Source organism: Lycorma delicatula, chromosome 9, assembly GCF_047948215.1.
Source record: "Lycorma delicatula isolate Av1 chromosome 9, ASM4794821v1, whole genome shotgun sequence".
Taxonomy (NCBI): domain Eukaryota; kingdom Metazoa; phylum Arthropoda; class Insecta; order Hemiptera; family Fulgoridae; genus Lycorma; species Lycorma delicatula.
This window is the reverse complement of record NC_134463.1, coordinates 114,166,275-114,184,693: the sequence shown is the minus strand read 5'-3', so window position 1 is coordinate 114,184,693 and position 18,419 is coordinate 114,166,275. Positions and strand designations below refer to the sequence as shown.

General features: G+C 32.0%; 1 protein-coding gene across 1 annotated transcript; it reads right to left on the bottom strand.

The window, feature by feature from the left end:
- Positions 1-744: 744 nt before the first annotated feature.
- RpL38 (ribosomal protein L38) lies at positions 745-12,069 on the bottom strand. The gene is made up of 5 exons (XM_075375465.1): positions 11,972-12,069; positions 11,790-11,818; positions 10,686-10,746; positions 4,561-4,683; positions 745-808 (listed from the first exon to the last, which is right to left on the bottom strand). The coding sequence occupies exons 2-5, from the start codon at positions 11,790-11,792 to the stop codon at positions 783-785; spliced, it is 213 nt and encodes a 70-aa protein (XP_075231580.1). The 5' UTR covers positions 11,793-11,818; positions 11,972-12,069; the 3' UTR covers positions 745-782.
- Positions 12,070-18,419: the final 6,350 nt, after the last annotated feature.

Sequence of the window (18,419 nt, the reverse complement as noted above, 5' to 3'; positions counted from 1 at the left end):
ACAACTGAATTAAAAACATCTCTTTATTAGAAATAAAATTGTATGCACAAGATTGTGACTGCATAATTTTTTCGATCCACTTTTACAAAGATATTTATTTGTTCATATGAAATTTTTTGAACTTTTTCTACATCCAGTTTGGCCAACATCTCTCTCTCATGTACACACACACACACTCTTTTGACATCAAGAGTCCTTGTATATAGTTGCTTTTATATAGACTTTAATGCTTAATGCTTGATTGTGGATACCAATGTTCTTTGGTGGTTGTATTTCAACCACAGCATAAAACTTTATTATAGTTTGAGAAAAAATGAGGACAATGGTTTTTTTTTACACATAAAATGTTCATACTTATGTTGAATTGAAAAAAGGGATCCATTCACTTTCAAGAATTTTTAAGGAAAAGAGACTTTGGCCATTTATTTTTTATTTGTATGTATATATATATATATATATATATATATATAATATTGAATATTGATGTACTTATCACACTTGGATTTTCTTGTTTATTTGACAAGAAATATCTACTTCTTTATGATTATTTATTCTATTTATACTTCTTTGTAATTTACAAAAGCATAGAAATTTTAGTATGATTATTTATTCTTTTCATTTCATAAACTATTTATACTTCTTAGTAATTTACAAAAGCATAGAAATTTTAGAATGGAAAAAGATCACAATATAGTAACAGGAATTCTTTTTAATATCAAGAAATAAAAACAGTAAAAAAAAATGTATAAGTTTACAGTAATTTATTGATAAAAATACACATATTATTTGACTTCCTTAACTTGAAGACCTGCAAAAAAAATAAAAAAGAAACATTTAAAATACTGAAAATTAATGACACTAAAAACTACACTTTAATAAGAATTTTCCTCTTGTCATTCTTTATGGTACTGTTTGTCACATGAAATGATCAATAACAAGTAATAAGAAAATAAAAGTTAACAGTCTACAACTGTTACTTTTACTTTGAAAATTGAGTATTATAACAGAGAATATGTAGATTTTAATTTCCATTTTTTCTTAATCATAAAACAGGTAAGCATGTTAAACAAAACTGAAAACAAAGTAAGCTACAAGAGGCTATAATCAATACTTTATAAAATCTTGTTCTCAATAATACTCAAAATCTTGTTACAGACTTTAACATGCAGAAATAAATACAGATTCTGATAGTTAAATTAATTATGAAGAATAAATAGCAGAAGTTTGTGAATAAAATAAGAAATATGTGGGAAAAAGCACACTGAAATGAAAAAGATCCAAATTAAATATCTGAATAAACAATGGATACAAGCTCAGGAGTTCATGAATTGATAAAGTTAAAAAGGGAAATAATTAATGCAGCAGAGGGACTTAAAGGTAGAAACTTATGAATAACAAGAAATATACAAAAACTTTTGGATGAAAGCAGAAAATTCAGACGTAAGATTCTATAGACATAGAAATCTAGAAAAACGTAGACAAAACAAATTACCTGATTTGTGATGAGATGCTAAACTAACATATTTGATTCACACTGTCTGTGTGGAGGGTTGAATATACTACACATAAAATGAGACAAAAAAAAAGAGCTTTTAAATTGTGTAACTGTAACTAACAAAGACAATAAGATAAAAAGGAATATCAGGATCATTTAATATCTTGTGAAAAAAAGGCAGAAAGAATCATTATAAAATTTTAAGAACATGTGCTAGAAAATGTTTTATATGAAGACTGGTCAAGTTTCAGAAAGAGCACATTAATGCTCTGTACTCCTTAAGGGCCATGTTAGTCCTAGAAATTAATTCTTGAAGGTAGACTTAAGAAAATATAATTGATTAATCAAAATTTTTTTTTTTTACTAGCTTATATATAAATATTTATAGTGTATCACAAAGTACTCCCAGGACTTTCATAACCTACTTATATTCAATTGAAAATTTGAATAACTTAATGAAAATAATGGAAAAAGTTCATATAAACTTCACCCCGAGTGAAGTGAGGACGTACTGAAATTTTTAGGGCGTTAATTAAGGTGCAAAATTAGTGATTTCTTATGGTTTGACCTGAAAAAATCGAATAAATTAGGTCTCAGAACTGTATCTGCAGTAATTTTTTTTAAAATCTGGAATGAAATCCAATAAATTGGGGTAAAAAAACTTTTTTTTATGTATGTTTAATGTACAACTTTGTTAAATGGGTAATAAACACACTTTTAAACAAATAATTTAGGTTTGATTTTTCCAAAAAATCTTTTTTTATTCATCAATATTGATTGTTTCATCTTTAAAGTACTTCCTTCTGATATAATATATTTGTACCACTGCTTTTTCCGATCTTTGATAGACCACTGGAAAGCAATTTTTTGGTATGGCAATTAGCTCCTTCAGCGAATCTGTCTGTCACTTCAATGGCAAAAGGTTATCCTTTACTGGTTCCTTTAACTGGTCAAACCATGAATTCTAAATTCTACTTTAAAGTAATTAACATCTGATGTGTCACATTTGTCAAATCCGGCCTGAGTATCGTGATCTGGGTGGTTGGACTCTCTTGCATGACAATGCCCTGGCATACATGGCAACAGGTTTAACACATTATTACGCTGCAAGTTAAATCACAATCTTATACCACACCTACCCTATTCACCCGACTTGGCTACAGCAGACTATTTTCTGTTCCCAAAACTCAAGTTGAAGATGAAAGGCCGCTTTTTCGATAACATTCTGGCCATCCATAAGGCTTGCATTGAGCAGTTGAAGGCAATCCCACAAAGTGATTTCCCCAGAGCATAGACTGGCGCTGCAACTAGTGTATAACTAGAGAAGGGTTCTATGTACAGGGCTGATGTGAGTAAATTCGTTTATCTTTAAATCCGTATTTTTATTTAATTTAGTTCAGGATCTTTTCAGACATACGGTGTAAAAATTTACGAACAAGCAGTGAAATATGAGCAGATACATTCTCATGGATCAATTGCCATGAATTGTTTTGCCACTACTCTGAGCATTTCCTTTGGATTGTTTCTTGCAAACTGCATAGAACTTCCAGGTAGTACTTCTTGACTGTAAATGGTGGCAAGAACTCGTGATACATTACACCATTGAAATCAAAGAACAAAGGAAGAGAACCTTCACATTCGATCAGACTTAACAAGTTTTTCAGTGCTGGCTCTTCAGAAAAATTTAATTGAGACTATTGGGCCTTAGTTTCGATATCATACACATACACCCGTGTTTTATCACCAGCTATGACCCGTTTCAGCAGTTTTGGATTGTCGTTCTCTTCATTGAGGAACTCCTGAGCAATATCCATTCAGTATCAGTTTTTGTAGAAATTCAACAATTTTGGCTGCTATATATTTCATGTCCAAAAAAAAATTGCTTGACATAAGCAAATGGTATGCCAACATCATTAGCTATCTCTCTGATAATGATTTGGCGATTGTCCATAATCATTTCTTAATTTTTTTGACATTGTGATTGGGTATTGATGTGTCTGATGTACTGGGATGTCCAGGGTGCTATCATCTTCATAGCCCTCTTGAAAACATATGCACCACTTGTAAAAACTTGTTTTATTCATAGAAAAATCATGAAAAGCAACACTCAACATTTCCGATGCAGAGCTGCACTTATTCCATTCTTAAAGCAAAATCTAATGCAAGTGCCTTGTTCCATTTTTTCCAGAAGTTAAAAATCGCAGACCATACAAAAACACACACAGTCTTTTCAAAGGCAAACAATAAACTAAGCATCCAATATGGCTACCGATGTAAATATACATTAGAGACAAGTGTGTTAACACAAGTGTGTTAATCGTCAAAAAATTGACGATTGAACTTACACAGCACAGAAAATTTTAAAATTGAATGTATTTTTTGATCAAACACATGTAGTCTATCTTCATTACATTTTAACTTTTAACTTATATGTAGAAGTAATAAAAAGTAATTAAAAATAAGGTCTGAGTGAAGTAACCACCCAAAGAGAGCAATCTAATTTCTACAGATTGCAATGTTCATTTGACACAAACTGAAAATGAGCTGGAAAAAAATTGAACAGCATTTTTATTAGTAGATTAGATGTTGAGGAGTTGTTTGCTTTTACGCAAATAATATACTAGGATTACACTCGTAAATCCTGAAAATAAAGAAGACATCCAGGTATAGTTAATTTGGTGATTCAAAGATGTAAGTGGTAACATTTTAGAAGAAGATAAAGATGGGTTGTACAAAACAGGTAATTGAAAATGTAAAAATGATTAACACAACAGAAAAAATAAGAATGTGGAAAGAGTATAGAGCAGCAACATCCTGGTTTCCAAAGATAGAAAAAACAGCATAGTTCAGCTTAGTTCCATTTGGGTTTGTTCATAGCAGTTTCAGTAATGGCATAAGTATTAACAGTAATTTTTTACTTCTTTCAGATCACAGATCTTCTGTGTATTAAAAATCTGGCCACCACCAATTAAACAATAACAGAAAATAATTCAATTACATATAATTATGAAATCAATTGTACCTTTGATATTAAGGTTAAGAAAAAAAATATATTTATGTAATACCTGGAGGTAATGACTGTTTTAATTTTTCAGCCTTCTCCTTGTCTGTAATAACTAAGGTGTATAAAAACCTTGAGCACCGAACCTTGAATTTGGTATTTTCTGGGTTCTTCTTTATTTTTACAGCTGAAAGAAAACAGCATATATAAACACCAACAAAATATCAAATCTATAGCACTAAAATAAGAAGTATTTAATTTATAAAACAAAAGTGAAAAATCACTAGATTGTGGTTCTTATGCAAGTGTTTTCCAACCTTTTTTTTCTTTCAAAAAGTAAACATTTTTCCACAATGTATACATTTAATTTATAAAAAATTTTGTTCAAATCTCGTACTTGAATTTACTTTTATTACTCATCAGGTTTGAAAGCATAAATACACATATATGTGCAGTAGTTCTACTTAGATTAGTGTCAGCACTTCTTATAGTACGGTGGAAGAATTAGTACAATTCAAGATGTCGTAACTTGCAAGAACTCAGTTGCAAAGATCCAGCAATTCACCCCCACCCTACGTGTCAACTGAGTTTTTAAACTTTAATGAATAAATTTATTATATTTTAAACAGCATTGATTTTCAAATATTTAACTTTATGACCCAGGGACCCCAAAAAACAAAAAAAAATACAGGGGGAAATTCATATGTGCATAGATATATTTAAAAATTAATAACTTTTGGCTGGATAAACCACAGATTTTTCATGAAATTTTGTACTCATATATATGTTATATATGTTGTATATATATATATATATAATATTGATGATTTTTGTACTCATATATAAGGAGCAATTAATTAATAAAATTATGGAGTCAATACCTCCAGGAGTGAAGGTTGGGGTCAATTTGGACCCCCAATCCCCCATTTATTAATTGCATATTTTTTAACCATCATTTTTAATGTCTTCCTTCACATAATAGTAATGCAAGCAACCCTAAAAAAATTCTTTGAAGACAATATTAGGAGTGTGTGGGAGGTGACCAAAGTTTAAAAATGTCAATTTTTAAAATTTTTCATATCTTTTTGTTTATTAAACTTTTAGTATTAATATTACAATAAAATTTCATCATAATTCACTCACTACTAATTTTTTATTGGGATATTTTTTTTGTGAATTTAAAAAAAATTTTCCATGTAACACAGTAAACAAAGAAAAAAAAATCTTCTTGGAAGGTGATTTTGGAGGAGCGGAGCAGAAAAAATAACAATTTTTTTTTTTTTTAATTATTAATTTTATAATAAAACTTCATCATAAACTATTATTCCCCCCCCCCATCCACAAAAAAAATCATAAGTAACTTTTTTTTATTTATAATTACTTTTCCACTTTATAAAAATAAATAACTAAGACAGCAAGGTATTAATAAAATTTTGTCGTCATTTTTTTTTTAATGCGTAAGTAGTCTATTTCTTAATCAAGTTAATTTACATATTTCATAATACTTAGATTGTGCCACAATTTTTGCTTTATAAATTTAAATCAAAAGATTTGTTAACTGTCATTTTTATTTTATTAAAAAAAAACTATTTACTGCTTTTACAGTAGTTACAAAGATCAAATCTACTAAAAGAGCAGAATGATGGGCCGTTTTATATATTTAAGAATCATTTTGATAAATTGTATTAAATAACAATTAAAACTAAAACATTGACTTAAAATAGGGTTTTCTTTTACTAGCTGTTATATATTTAAATTACAAAAATGAACTGAATTGTTCTGTGCAGAAATTTTTTTTTTCCTAAATTGCTGATGATAGTTATTATATAGAAGTCAAAACAAAGAATATGGTACCTGTAAAAGAAGAATTTACACAATCTGTTAACTCATGTACCACAGTATAACATTTAGTGGGTCTGTTATTTCCATTAAATTATAATAAATTATAAATAATAGTTTGAATTATTTGCTAAAAAAATAAAAAATCCACTGCCTTCAGAGCATAACCCACGGCTAATTACAGACAAAAAAAGAGTTGTTTCAAAGTAAACAGAACACTTTTTAAGACTATGTAAGAACAGTCTACCACATTGGTCCAGTGGTGAATGCGTCTTCCCAAATCAACTGATTTGGAAGTCGAGAGTTCCAGTGTTCAAGTCCTAATAAAGGCAATTATATAGATTTGAATACTATATTGTGGATACCAGTGTTTCTTTGGTGGTTGGGTATTCCTGAGATATGTGGTTTAATTAACCACTTATCTCAGGAGTGGTCAAACTGAGACTGTACAAGACTACACTTCATTTACATTCATACATATCACCGTCTGAAGTAATACCTGAACAGTAATTCCAGGAGGCTAAAGAGGAAAAAGAAAAAGGAGTGTGTAAGTACAAAATATACATACAGTTGATAAATTATTATGGTGTACCATTTTTCTGCAAGCTGACTACAACACGAAGAGACAATTTACATTTAATAGGTGTCTTATCTTAACATATCTGAACAATTACAAGATATAATTTTTTGTAACTTTTTACAATGGTTCCATATTCATCAAATATTTATTTTTAAACCATTTCTTTAACTATACTTTACAACTCCTAAAATTTATAGTAAATGCTTTTATGATATTTACAACTTCTTTTATGATTAGTAATGTTTCCACATGCATAAAAATAAATAAATATATATATATATATATTGAACCTAAATATTTTACTTTTATTTGCATAAGTATAAACTATAATCCAAGCAAAATTTTTCATTATTATAACTATATAAGATTGTTTTTACTTTAAAAGCGGCCACACAAGTACAGTATTGTTTAATAAAGCAAAGTTGAGGGAAAGGAAAGTGAGTATCACGTTTGACTACAGATAGTATTATGAAATAAATACATGATAATACACAAATATCAGGCCTTGAATAAAGCTGAAAAACTTGAAAAGTTATTATTATCAAAAAACAACCATTATTTATTAATAAGACTACAATACATGTACAGCATACAAAAAAAAAAAAATTGATTAATTAAAACTCGAGGCATTTTGAAAAAAACCAGGGTTGAGAAAAACTTGGATTTTTAACTGTTTGCTGGGTTTAACTGAGCTTCCTTTTGGGTTTTAAGCAGCAATGAAATTTTACTCTTAATAACTTCATGAATATTTAGCACCCACAAATGTCTAAAGTACTTCATAAGAAATATTTCTTGAAAACTTGTGGTACTATATTGTTAGGCCTATTAAAATGAGTACACTGGACAAGTTTAAGATTGGTTAAGGGGCAAATGCTCATTATTTGTGCATATTTTGAAAATTCATAATTTGGTTCTGATTTAAATATCAAAGTTAAAATTTTGATTGTAGTGTGTTCTTATATGGATGTATGTATACTTTGTAGAAAAATTGCATTTTTATCCCAAGCTCTACCAGAAATCGAGCCCCAAACTTTAAAAAAAATTAATTTTTTGAAAATTTATTAAAAAAAGTAAACGCTTATCAATGTTCTTATTCTAGTTATACTATGGTAGCAGACATAATAATAAATCATCTTACAAATTTCACCTCTTCAATACAAATTTAAGCTCTAAAAACTGGAATTTGTTAAATTTTTATAAACTTTGAAGATCATTTTCACCTATTAAGGCTTTTAATTTAAAGGACTTAAATTCAAAAGAATTTGATGAAAAAAATGGTGTATGTAGCAATGTTTTAGCATAATCCAGTCCAAAGATAATGAAGTTTACACTAGTGTCTGAAAAGTAAAAAATTAGCATGCACTCCTAAACAAAAATGGCCACCACTCACAAGCAGGTTAGAGTAAGAATATAAACGACCTATTTCGGACTGCCAATGTATATGAGAAAAACATAAAAAAGATTACAAAAAATTAACAATTTTGAAGCAACCAAATAAATTTTAGTTGCATGAATTTATATGAATAAAAAAGCCACCTTTTCTTGTCCTGCAAGTACTACATAACTTGGAAGGAAATTCTTCACCTATGGTCAAAATTGGGAAACAATTTAGGAAAGGAAAAAGCCAAAAAATTGGTGAACTTGTAAAATTTTCTCCAAATGAAACAAGACTTAATTTTTGTTATGTATATTCCCCAACAAAATTTTAACACAAATGTTTCCAGTATACCTATGGACAGGCTTATAATTTTTATTGTTACTAATTACTAAAATTTTATGAGCATTACAAATTTTTCAGAGTAAACACATTGTACAATAATTAAGATGTAATTGTCGTCTATAAGAACCTAATTATAACATTCTTTTTACACTAAAATGTGAAAAGGTGAGCTAAAAAAATGTGGGTTTTTGGAAGATGTCGTTGAAAATAACCCACCTGCTTTTTTTGGTGGGTTAAATTATTACAAAACCCTAGTTAAAACAAAACTGAACATAGTGTTCAAAATATAATACCGCTGATAATGGAGAAAATTAACTACCTACTTTGGAAAGAGAATAAGGTTACATAAATAAGTAAATTCACAACAATAAGAATCAAAGAATCCCAAAAAGAACACAGACTACAAACAAAGGTGTTTGTAGCTGTGTTATTGTGAAAGAAAAGGAAATCATAGCAGCAAAAAAAATTTCAAGATATTCTACTAGAAATGTGATAGAATCACAAAAAGTTTCTATAATTAAAATTAATTACACTTTCAATATGTAGTTACCCAATTCAGTAATTTTGCTGAGTGGACCTGTCCTGAAATTTTGAATAGAAAATGGTCAGGTATATTTGTTTAAAAGTGTGATTGTTGGATCTCATGTTACCTTGTACTAATAATTAAAATCAGCATTTTCTTTAACATGTAGTTTATAAAAATTGCACCTATGAAAAAATACTAAAAATAGATCATATAATCTTACAGTGTGAAATTTGGAAAAGCTACTTCACTGCACAGACTGTAGAAACATAAAAAATATAATTACAATATAGATCTTAGAACTCAATAATTTTTTGGCAGCAAATTTTAGTGTACTCACAAATTTGATCAATGTAGTTATCACAATAAGCAGTAAATACTACTAATCTACATACATACTTTACCAGCTAAAACTAGCCAATAAAGAATATATACTTTTTAAATATGTTAAACGTCACTTAATTAGAGTAGATGAAATGGTAGGTGAAAAAATATTACATTCCAGCTGGGAATCTAGATTATACCTGAAATAGCTACCGAAGATGTTTTTACAGCAATACAGATAATCAGGAGACAGATTTAAAACAATATATTTATAACCAAAACAGGAAATGTAGGGTACTTTCCTGTTTTATAAAGCACAATTACATGAGATACCACCATATAAATAATTATGCTGCAAAATTTCATACAGTTTACTTTCTTTTTTTTTGCCACTTACAAAAAGGCAAATCAGAATTACTTATTAATCACTATTTACTACTAAACTACTTATTAATCAGGCATCCACAATTTTATATTTTTGTCAAATCTGATGCATCAATTATCTAATGAGTAATAAAATTTAGCTAAAACAATCAGACACAATTGGTAAATTGTAACATATGTACATCAATACAGTATTATTAGAGATTTAAAGTTATGTCTACTTTTTCATACAATTTTTTGCAAAAGAATTTAATACATGTAAAAAAATTGCTTTAAAACACACAGATTAGCTTTATCAATGTTAAATATACCCTATTTTTTTCCAGATTTTTATGTTGAAATGTTTGTAAATAGTTGGGACTGACCATACTACAATTAGTCTATCATGAAATACTTTGCCATGGTAGATATTATTCAGTTGAAACCACATGTTATCTCAGGGCTAATTAGAGAAATAAGTGTATTTGTTTTACAATAGAATTAAGGATGTTAAAAAAATGTTTGACTTTGGTAAGGCTTTAATTGTAGAACAGAGATAGTAATTTTAATCTATTTTCGTTAATTAGGCATACCTATTCTGCCCATTAAGTTAAGAATTAGGAACAAACCCATTCAAAGGTAAAGAAACACTACTACATAAAAAGTAGCAATACATTAGGTATTTCATAAAAGCAGAGCTTAATTGTTAGCTGTACATCAGAGGTTCCTTGGAAAGCATAAAATCTACATGCAACAATCAGAATGCTAAGAATACATCATTTGTACAGTCAACTGTTTCAAAAAAATCTTTTTTTTAAATGAATAAATTATTAAACTTACACTTGGCGTCTTTCCTCCTTGCCTTCAGAAGGAAGTCTTTAATTTCTTTTATTTCACGAGGCTGAAACAAAAATCACACCTAATAAAATCTAATTATCCTTTCTTTAATAAACTATTGCTATTTGTAGAATAATAAATCAAACACAAAAAATATACAACTGTATGTTCCAAAACTATGGCTACTCTTATAAAATAGAGCCAACTCTCAGGAACAATCACAGCTTTACAATTTAATACTTATCCAGTACGGTAAGTAAAAAACTGTAATTACCGAGATAAATTACTTTACCACAGGTGTAACGCTAACAAACATATACCAGTTTGTCTGCTGACTCCATGTGGAAACTGTGAAAAATCTAATATTAATTACCTAACAATTAATATAAACTACAATCAAAATGCACAAGATTTCAGTTCATAACTACCAGAGAAGATTTAACACTAAGAATTAAACTTTAAATCATACTTCACTTATCAACATTAACTGAATCCGCTATATTTTAAAATACATGGAATAGAAGCATCATAGCAAAACTTAAGCAGAATGTAGGTTAAATGCAAAATATGTGTCTAAATTGTATTTATCTGATTCTTTTATACGTCAGGTAAGGTCAGGATTTATAAACACAAATAAGGTTATCTTTCAGTCTCTGTGAGACAACTTAATTCTAATTACAATATTTTGGTTTAGCACTTCAGACAGTGATGTTACCTTACACGGTCAACAGATAAATATATATTTATTTAAAAATAAATAAAACAAATAACAGTTAACACGGGTCGTTTCGTTTAAGTAGCACATGTAGCCACTTCCTTAAATATCTAAGTTTCCATAGTCACGAAAATATAATGTATGTGTGTAACAAGACCAAATAAAATAACCGAAATATTTTGGGGCGAATTCTTTTCCCATTATATTTGAAAAAAAAAATTAAAATAGCCGTCATAGATTGCATGAACATTTATTCTGCATCTTTTTAAGTTGACTTTTTCTTCCTTTTTCTAAAATATTTTAATTGGTCGATGAAGATTAATAAATAATATAATACCACTTAAAAAATAATTATATAAAGCTACCAATGTGGAGGAAAATTTCAAACTTACCATGTTTTGTGAAGACGATTACTACTCGTCTGTAACAAAAAGAAGTTTCATTAATGAACAGATCTAAATAATTAAATTAAATTAATAGTAATAAAAAGAAAAAAATATGTTGTTAAACTTAGTACAGCATGAAACAAACAATAAACATTAAAACTTCTAAACAACGTTAACCTCATACATACCAAACTAAACACGAGGCAGATCTTTCACGGAAGTGAACGATGACGGAGTCAGGTTCCTGTGAGTTACAAAACTTTAGATATCGAACAGTAGAGTTCGCATAGTACACTGGCGGAGGTTTAAAAATTATTAACAGCACTTAGTAGTAATGTACCGTATTTATCGAATATAAATACAGATATTTATCGCTGAAAATAGTTACATGTATTTCAGAAAATATAATAGCAAATTCAGGATTAAAAATAATAATAATAACTCTGAAAACCCTACTTTATTATTTTGATAGCTCACTAATGATTCAAAAATATATCCTCAGTTTTAAAAACAAATACTGAATATATTTCAAAAAAAAATTACATATTACTTTTAGGCTAATAATGTAATAAATACTGTTTCATTTACTATGTAATATTATATTAGACTAAAAGTCAGCAGTTTTTTTTTTTTTTTTTTTTTTTTTTAAGACATATCAGTAAGGTAACTGATTTGATAAAACGATGTTACTATCCATTGATTTTTCTTCTGCGTTAATATTTTAATATTAACATATTTACTTTATCCAACATTTTTGATTATTGTTGAATATGTTTGTCTTTGTCTACAGCTTTTACCATCCTTCTATTACCAACTTAACTAAACCTGGATATCTTAATACATCAACCTAGTTCATCCCTCCTCCTCTATGGATCATGAGACCTTGCCATTGGTGAGGGAGCTTGAGTGCTCAGGGATACAGACTAGCTGGACCGAAGGTGCAACCATATCGGAGAGGTATCTGTTGAGAGCCAGACTAAGGAATGAATCCTGAAAGAGGGCAGCAGCTCTTTCAGTAGTTGTTAGGGGCGTTAATGACTTAAACGCCCATATCAACATCACTCAGTCCTCTGAGTACTGCGCAGCTGAAAGCAATGGAAAACTGCAGCTCCTTTTTTTCCAAGAAAATGTGGCTCTCTGCATTTTCATATAGCAATGATGGAGGCGCCTTCCTTGGTAAAATATTCCGGAGGTAAACTAGTCCCCCGTTCGGATCTCCAGGTGGGGACTACTAAGGAAGGGGTCACCAGAAAATTAAAAAATAACATTCTACGAGTCGGAGCGTGGAATGTTAGAAGTTTAAAAAAGGTTGGTAGGCTAGAAAATTTAAAAAGGGAAATGGACAGGATAAATATGGATGTAGTAGGAATTAGTGAGGTTCGGTGGGAAGAGGAAGGCGACTTTTGGTCAGGTGATTTTAGAATAATTAACTCAGCATCAAATAATAGGCAGGCAGGAGTAGGTTTCATAATGAACAAGAAGATAGGGAAGAGAGTAGAGTATTTCAAAACGCATAGCGATAGAATCATTGTAATAAGGATAAAATCAAAACCTAAACCGACAACGATTGTTAACGTCTATATGCCTACAAGCACCCATGATGATGATGATGAGGTAGAGTGTATATACAAAGAGATTGATGAAGCAATTAAACACGTAAAAGGAGATGAAAATTTAATAATAGTTGGAGATTGGAATGCAAGCATTGGAAAAGGCAAGGAAGGAAATATAGTGGGTGAATACGGGCTGGGCAAAAGGAATGAAAGAGGGGACCGACTTATAGAGTTTTGCACGTTTATATCATGGTTAAGCAAAGATTTAGAAATCAACTCGTTGACTGCAAAACTTATACTGGAGCAGACATTGATAGCGATCATAATTTGGTGATAATGAAATGTAGATTGGGGTTTAAAAACCTGAAGAAAAGGTGTCGGATGAATCGGTGGAATTTAGAGAAGCTTGAGGAACAGGAGGTAAAGAAGATTTTTGAGGAGGACATCGCAAGAGGTCTGAGTAAAAAAGATAAGGTAGAAAATGTAGAAGAAGAATGGGAGAATGTTAAAAAGGAAATTCTTAAATCAGCAGAAGCAAACTTAGGCGGAATAAAGAGAACTGGTAGAAAACCTTGGGTTTGAGACGATATATTGCAGCTGATGGATGAACGTAGAAAATATAAGAATGCTAGTGATGAAAAAAGTAAAAGGAACTATCGGCAATTAAGAAATGCTATAAACAGGAAGTGCAAACTGGCAAAAGAAGAGTGGATTAAAGAAATATGTTCAGAAGTGAAAAGAGAAATGAACATTGGTAAAATAGACGGAGCATACAGGAAAGTTAAGGAAAATTTTGGGGTACATAAATTAAAATCTAATAATGTGTTAAACAAAGATGGTAAACCAATATATAATACAAAAGGTAAAGTCGATAGATGGGTGGAATATATTGAAGAATTATACAGAGGAAATGAATTAGAAAATGGTGTTATAGAGGAAGAAGAGGAAGTTGAGGAGGATGAAATGGGAGAAACAATATTGAGATCTGAATTTAAGAGAGCATTAAAAGATTTAAATGGCAGAAAGGCTCCTGGAATATACGGAATACCTGTAGAATTACTGCGCAGTGCAGGTGAGGAAGCGATTGATAGATTATACAAACTGGTGTGTAATATTTATGAAAAAGGGGAATTTCCGTCAGACTTCAAAAAAAGTGTTATAGTTATGATACCAAAGAAAGCAGGGGCAGATAAATGTGAAGAATATAGAACAATTAGTTTAACTAGTCATGCATCAAAAATCTTAACTAGAATTTTATACAGAAGAATTGAGAGGAGAGTGGAAGAAGTGTTAGGAGAAGACCAATTTGGTTTCAGGAAAAGTATAGGGACAAGGGAAGCAATTTTAGGCCTCAGATTAATAGTAGAAGGAAGACAAGCCAACATACTTGGCGTTTATAGACCTAACAAAAGGCATTCGATAATGTAGACTGGAATAAAATGTTCAGCATTTAAAAAAAATTAGGGTTCAAATACAGAGATAGAAGAACAATTGCTAACATGTACAGGAACCAAAAAGCAACAGTAATAATTGAAGAACATAAGAAAGAAGCCGTAATAAGAAAGGGAGTCCAACATGGATGTTCCCTATCTTTGTTACTTTTTAATCTTTACATGGAACTAGCAGTTAATGATGTTAAAGCACAATTTAGATTCGGAGTAACAGTACAAGGTGAAAAGATAAAGATGCTACGATTTGCTAATGATATAGTAATTCTAGCCGAGAGTAAAAAGGATTTAGATGAAACAATGAACGGCATAGATGAAGTCCTACGCAAGAACTATCACATGAAAATAAACAAGAACAAAACAAAAGTAATGAAATGTAGTAGAAATAACAAAGATGGACCACTGAATGTGAAAATAGGAGGAGAAAAGATTATGGAGGTAGAAGAATTTTGTTATTTGGGAAGTAGAATTACTAAAGATGGACGAAGCAGGAGCGATATAAAATGCTGAATAGCACAAGCTAAACGAGCCTTCAGTAAGAAATATAATTTGTTTACATCAAAAATTAATTTAAATGTCAGGAAAAGATTTTTGAAAGTATATGTTTGGAGTGTCGCTTTATATGGAAGTGAAACTTGGACAATCGGAGTATCTGAGAAGAAAAGATTAGAAGCTTTTGAAATGTGGTGCTATAGGAGAATGTTAAAAATCAGATGGGTGGATAAAGTGACAAATGAAGAGGTATTGCGGCAAATAGATGAAGAAAGTAGCATTTGGAAAAATAGTAGCAGTTAAAAGAATAGACAGACTTATAGGCCACATACTAAGGCATCCTGGAATAGTCGCTTTAATATTGGAAGGACAGGTAGAAGGAAAAAATTGTGTAGGCAGGCCACGTATGGAATATGTAAAACAAATTGTTAGGGATGTAGGATGTAGAGGGTATACTGAAATGAAACGACTAGCACTAGATAGGGAATCTTGGAGAGCTGCATCAAACCAGTCAAATGACTGAAGACAAAAAAAAAAATAAATAAAGTTCATCCCTTTACCAAATTCAGTTACAAAATTTTCTCCACTCCTATTCACCTTACACTGGATTCATACTGGAGTTTGTTGTTGTTGATGGCAGCACAGGCTGATTCTGATGAAATTTCTGGAAGTTTACAATACATCCCTGGCAGAAGAAGTTTTTCCGGACAGGTGGAGAAACCAAAGACTAGTTTTCGTCAACAAGCCCGGGAAGGACCCTAAGTCCCCTCCTCTTATAGACCGCTTACTATGCTGGATGCATTGACAAAAATACTGAAACTCATGCTCCAACACAGACTAGCTGAGGCTATCGAAGGCTCGGACTGACTCTCTCCGAGTCAATTTGACTTCCGGAAAGGCAGGTCTGTCATTGATGCAATATCTGCCGTCTGCGAGACAGTACATAGAGTAGCAAGTCCACCGGTAGGATGTGCGTGCTGGTCTCCGTAGATGTCAGAAACGCTTTTAACAACATTACCCATGTAGCTATTGTACAATCGTTACACATGCATCGGGTACCTGAATATATAGTCAAGATTGTAACCTCATACCTGACCGGATGCATATTAACCTGTAACGTTGAAGAAGAAGTCCTGGGGCGCACGCTGGGTAGATCCGCAGGGTTCGATCCTTGGACCGACCCTTTGGAATCTTGCCTGTGATAGGATCTTTCGCCTCCCGTTTCTCCCAGGTGTATTTCTTGTTGGTTACGTGGATGACCTCGTTGTAGTGGTAGAAGCAGCCACCAAGAGAGAGGCAATGGAGAAAATACATACTGCCTATGGTAGTATCAGCAGCTGGATGCAAATAGCGGGGCTTCAACTCGCATCTGAAAAAACAGAAGTATTGTAACTGCGGCTAAACAATGACCAAAATTGATAATTACCCTGGAAGGTCAACACATCCTGTCCAGATCAACCATAAAATATTTGGGTGTATGACTTGACACCAGGCTTCATTTCAGGACACATACGACAGAGACATGGAAGAAAGCAGACAGGGTCGTGGGACTAGTTGCTGGCTTACTTCCCAACTACAACGGCCGAAATAATATCAAAGACAGCTTCTTAGCAATGTGGCTCGCTCCACACTCCTGTGTGGGTGGGAGCTATGGTGTATGCCAGATACAGGCGGGGCAGTGGTGGCACATCACAGACGGTGCTGCCTTCATGTCATCTCTGCATACAGTACTGTCTCTGGTGCAGCATCAGAAGTCCTTGCAGGACTTCTCCCTATGGACTTGGTGTTGGAGCAATGGAGGATAAACTGGGAGATAAGGGCTGTTCCAATAGAAGACAAAAAAAGGCAATATACTGTTATATTGGAGAAGATGACCAACATCTGGCAATAGAGGTGACCCAGAGCGAAAAAGGATGCTGGACACACCGTATGATAGGTTATGACAGACGTTGTATTAACAGGCTGCTTGGATGGGTCCAGGTGCTTCTGTTGACGTCACAGGGAACCCTCATAGTATGAGAGGGAAATGCAAAGCAAAGTCTATGCAAGGTATGCCCCCAGAACATTAGGTTAGGGCCGGGAAGGGCAGCTCCCCCATGGATGGTCGCCTTGGTCTTCCTATCAGGGAGATCCGGGTGTTCTGTTGATATGGGAGAGACCCTGATGGGCATAAGTCCTGGGTGGACGAAGATAGGGTGGATTAGATATCCGCCATGAAATGCAAAGCTGATTTATCTTATATTGACATGATCTATATAATGAATTTTTCATGCAAAGATCAGAATAAAAATTTATTTATTGTTTTCAACTATATTTTAATTGAGTTATACAGGTTCGCTTGAATCTCACTATTTAATTGATGTTCTATTAGGAGGATGAGAATTAGCTATTCAGGTTTATTCAACCTCATCTCTGTCAACAAGGAGTACAAGGAATTACTTAAGCCTACCGTTACGACTGTGGCATCTTGGTTTTGTTAACCGTGCCCTTATGTATCTTGATGACAATTGAGAACTTAAGGCTTTATTGGCCGAGTTTCTCTTTCTTAAACCTTACCTTACTCCTGCTTGATTTTTTCAGAAAACAGGCTTTTTAAGCCTATACTGAGCTGTGATATTTTGGACTGCTTAAGTTCTGCCTTTGTAATGGCAGGGGGCCTTGTTCAAGTCTTGCTGTTAAGGTGTCTAGCCTCTTTATGATTGTCTTGTGTTGCATCTGGGTAGTAGGTGGCCTCTGGACGCCGGGGTTGTGAATAACTGTGTGTCCCTTGTGGTGACGCAGCGGGTGGCATGTTCCGAGTGTTGCCGAAAGGTTGGTATCGGGTATGTCGTGGCCGGTGGTGAGGAAGGGGTGTTTAGCGGTTTGGCTTGATCGAACCGGGTCGGTCTGGCTGGGCCCGACATAACCGCATACGAGCGCTTTATGATATCTGTGAGCAGATATTTTTTTTCCTCCTTCTACGTAAAAAAATATATATTTTAATTTTTTATTCCCGGTATACAAAACAGACAAAAATTTGGTATTGAAATCTGCTCATGAACTAATACTAGATTTATACAGTTCAGTAAATCGTGCATAATAGTCGATGGTGACTCTTTGATGTAGTTTACTATAAAATAGTTACTAACATAGCTATCATCGAG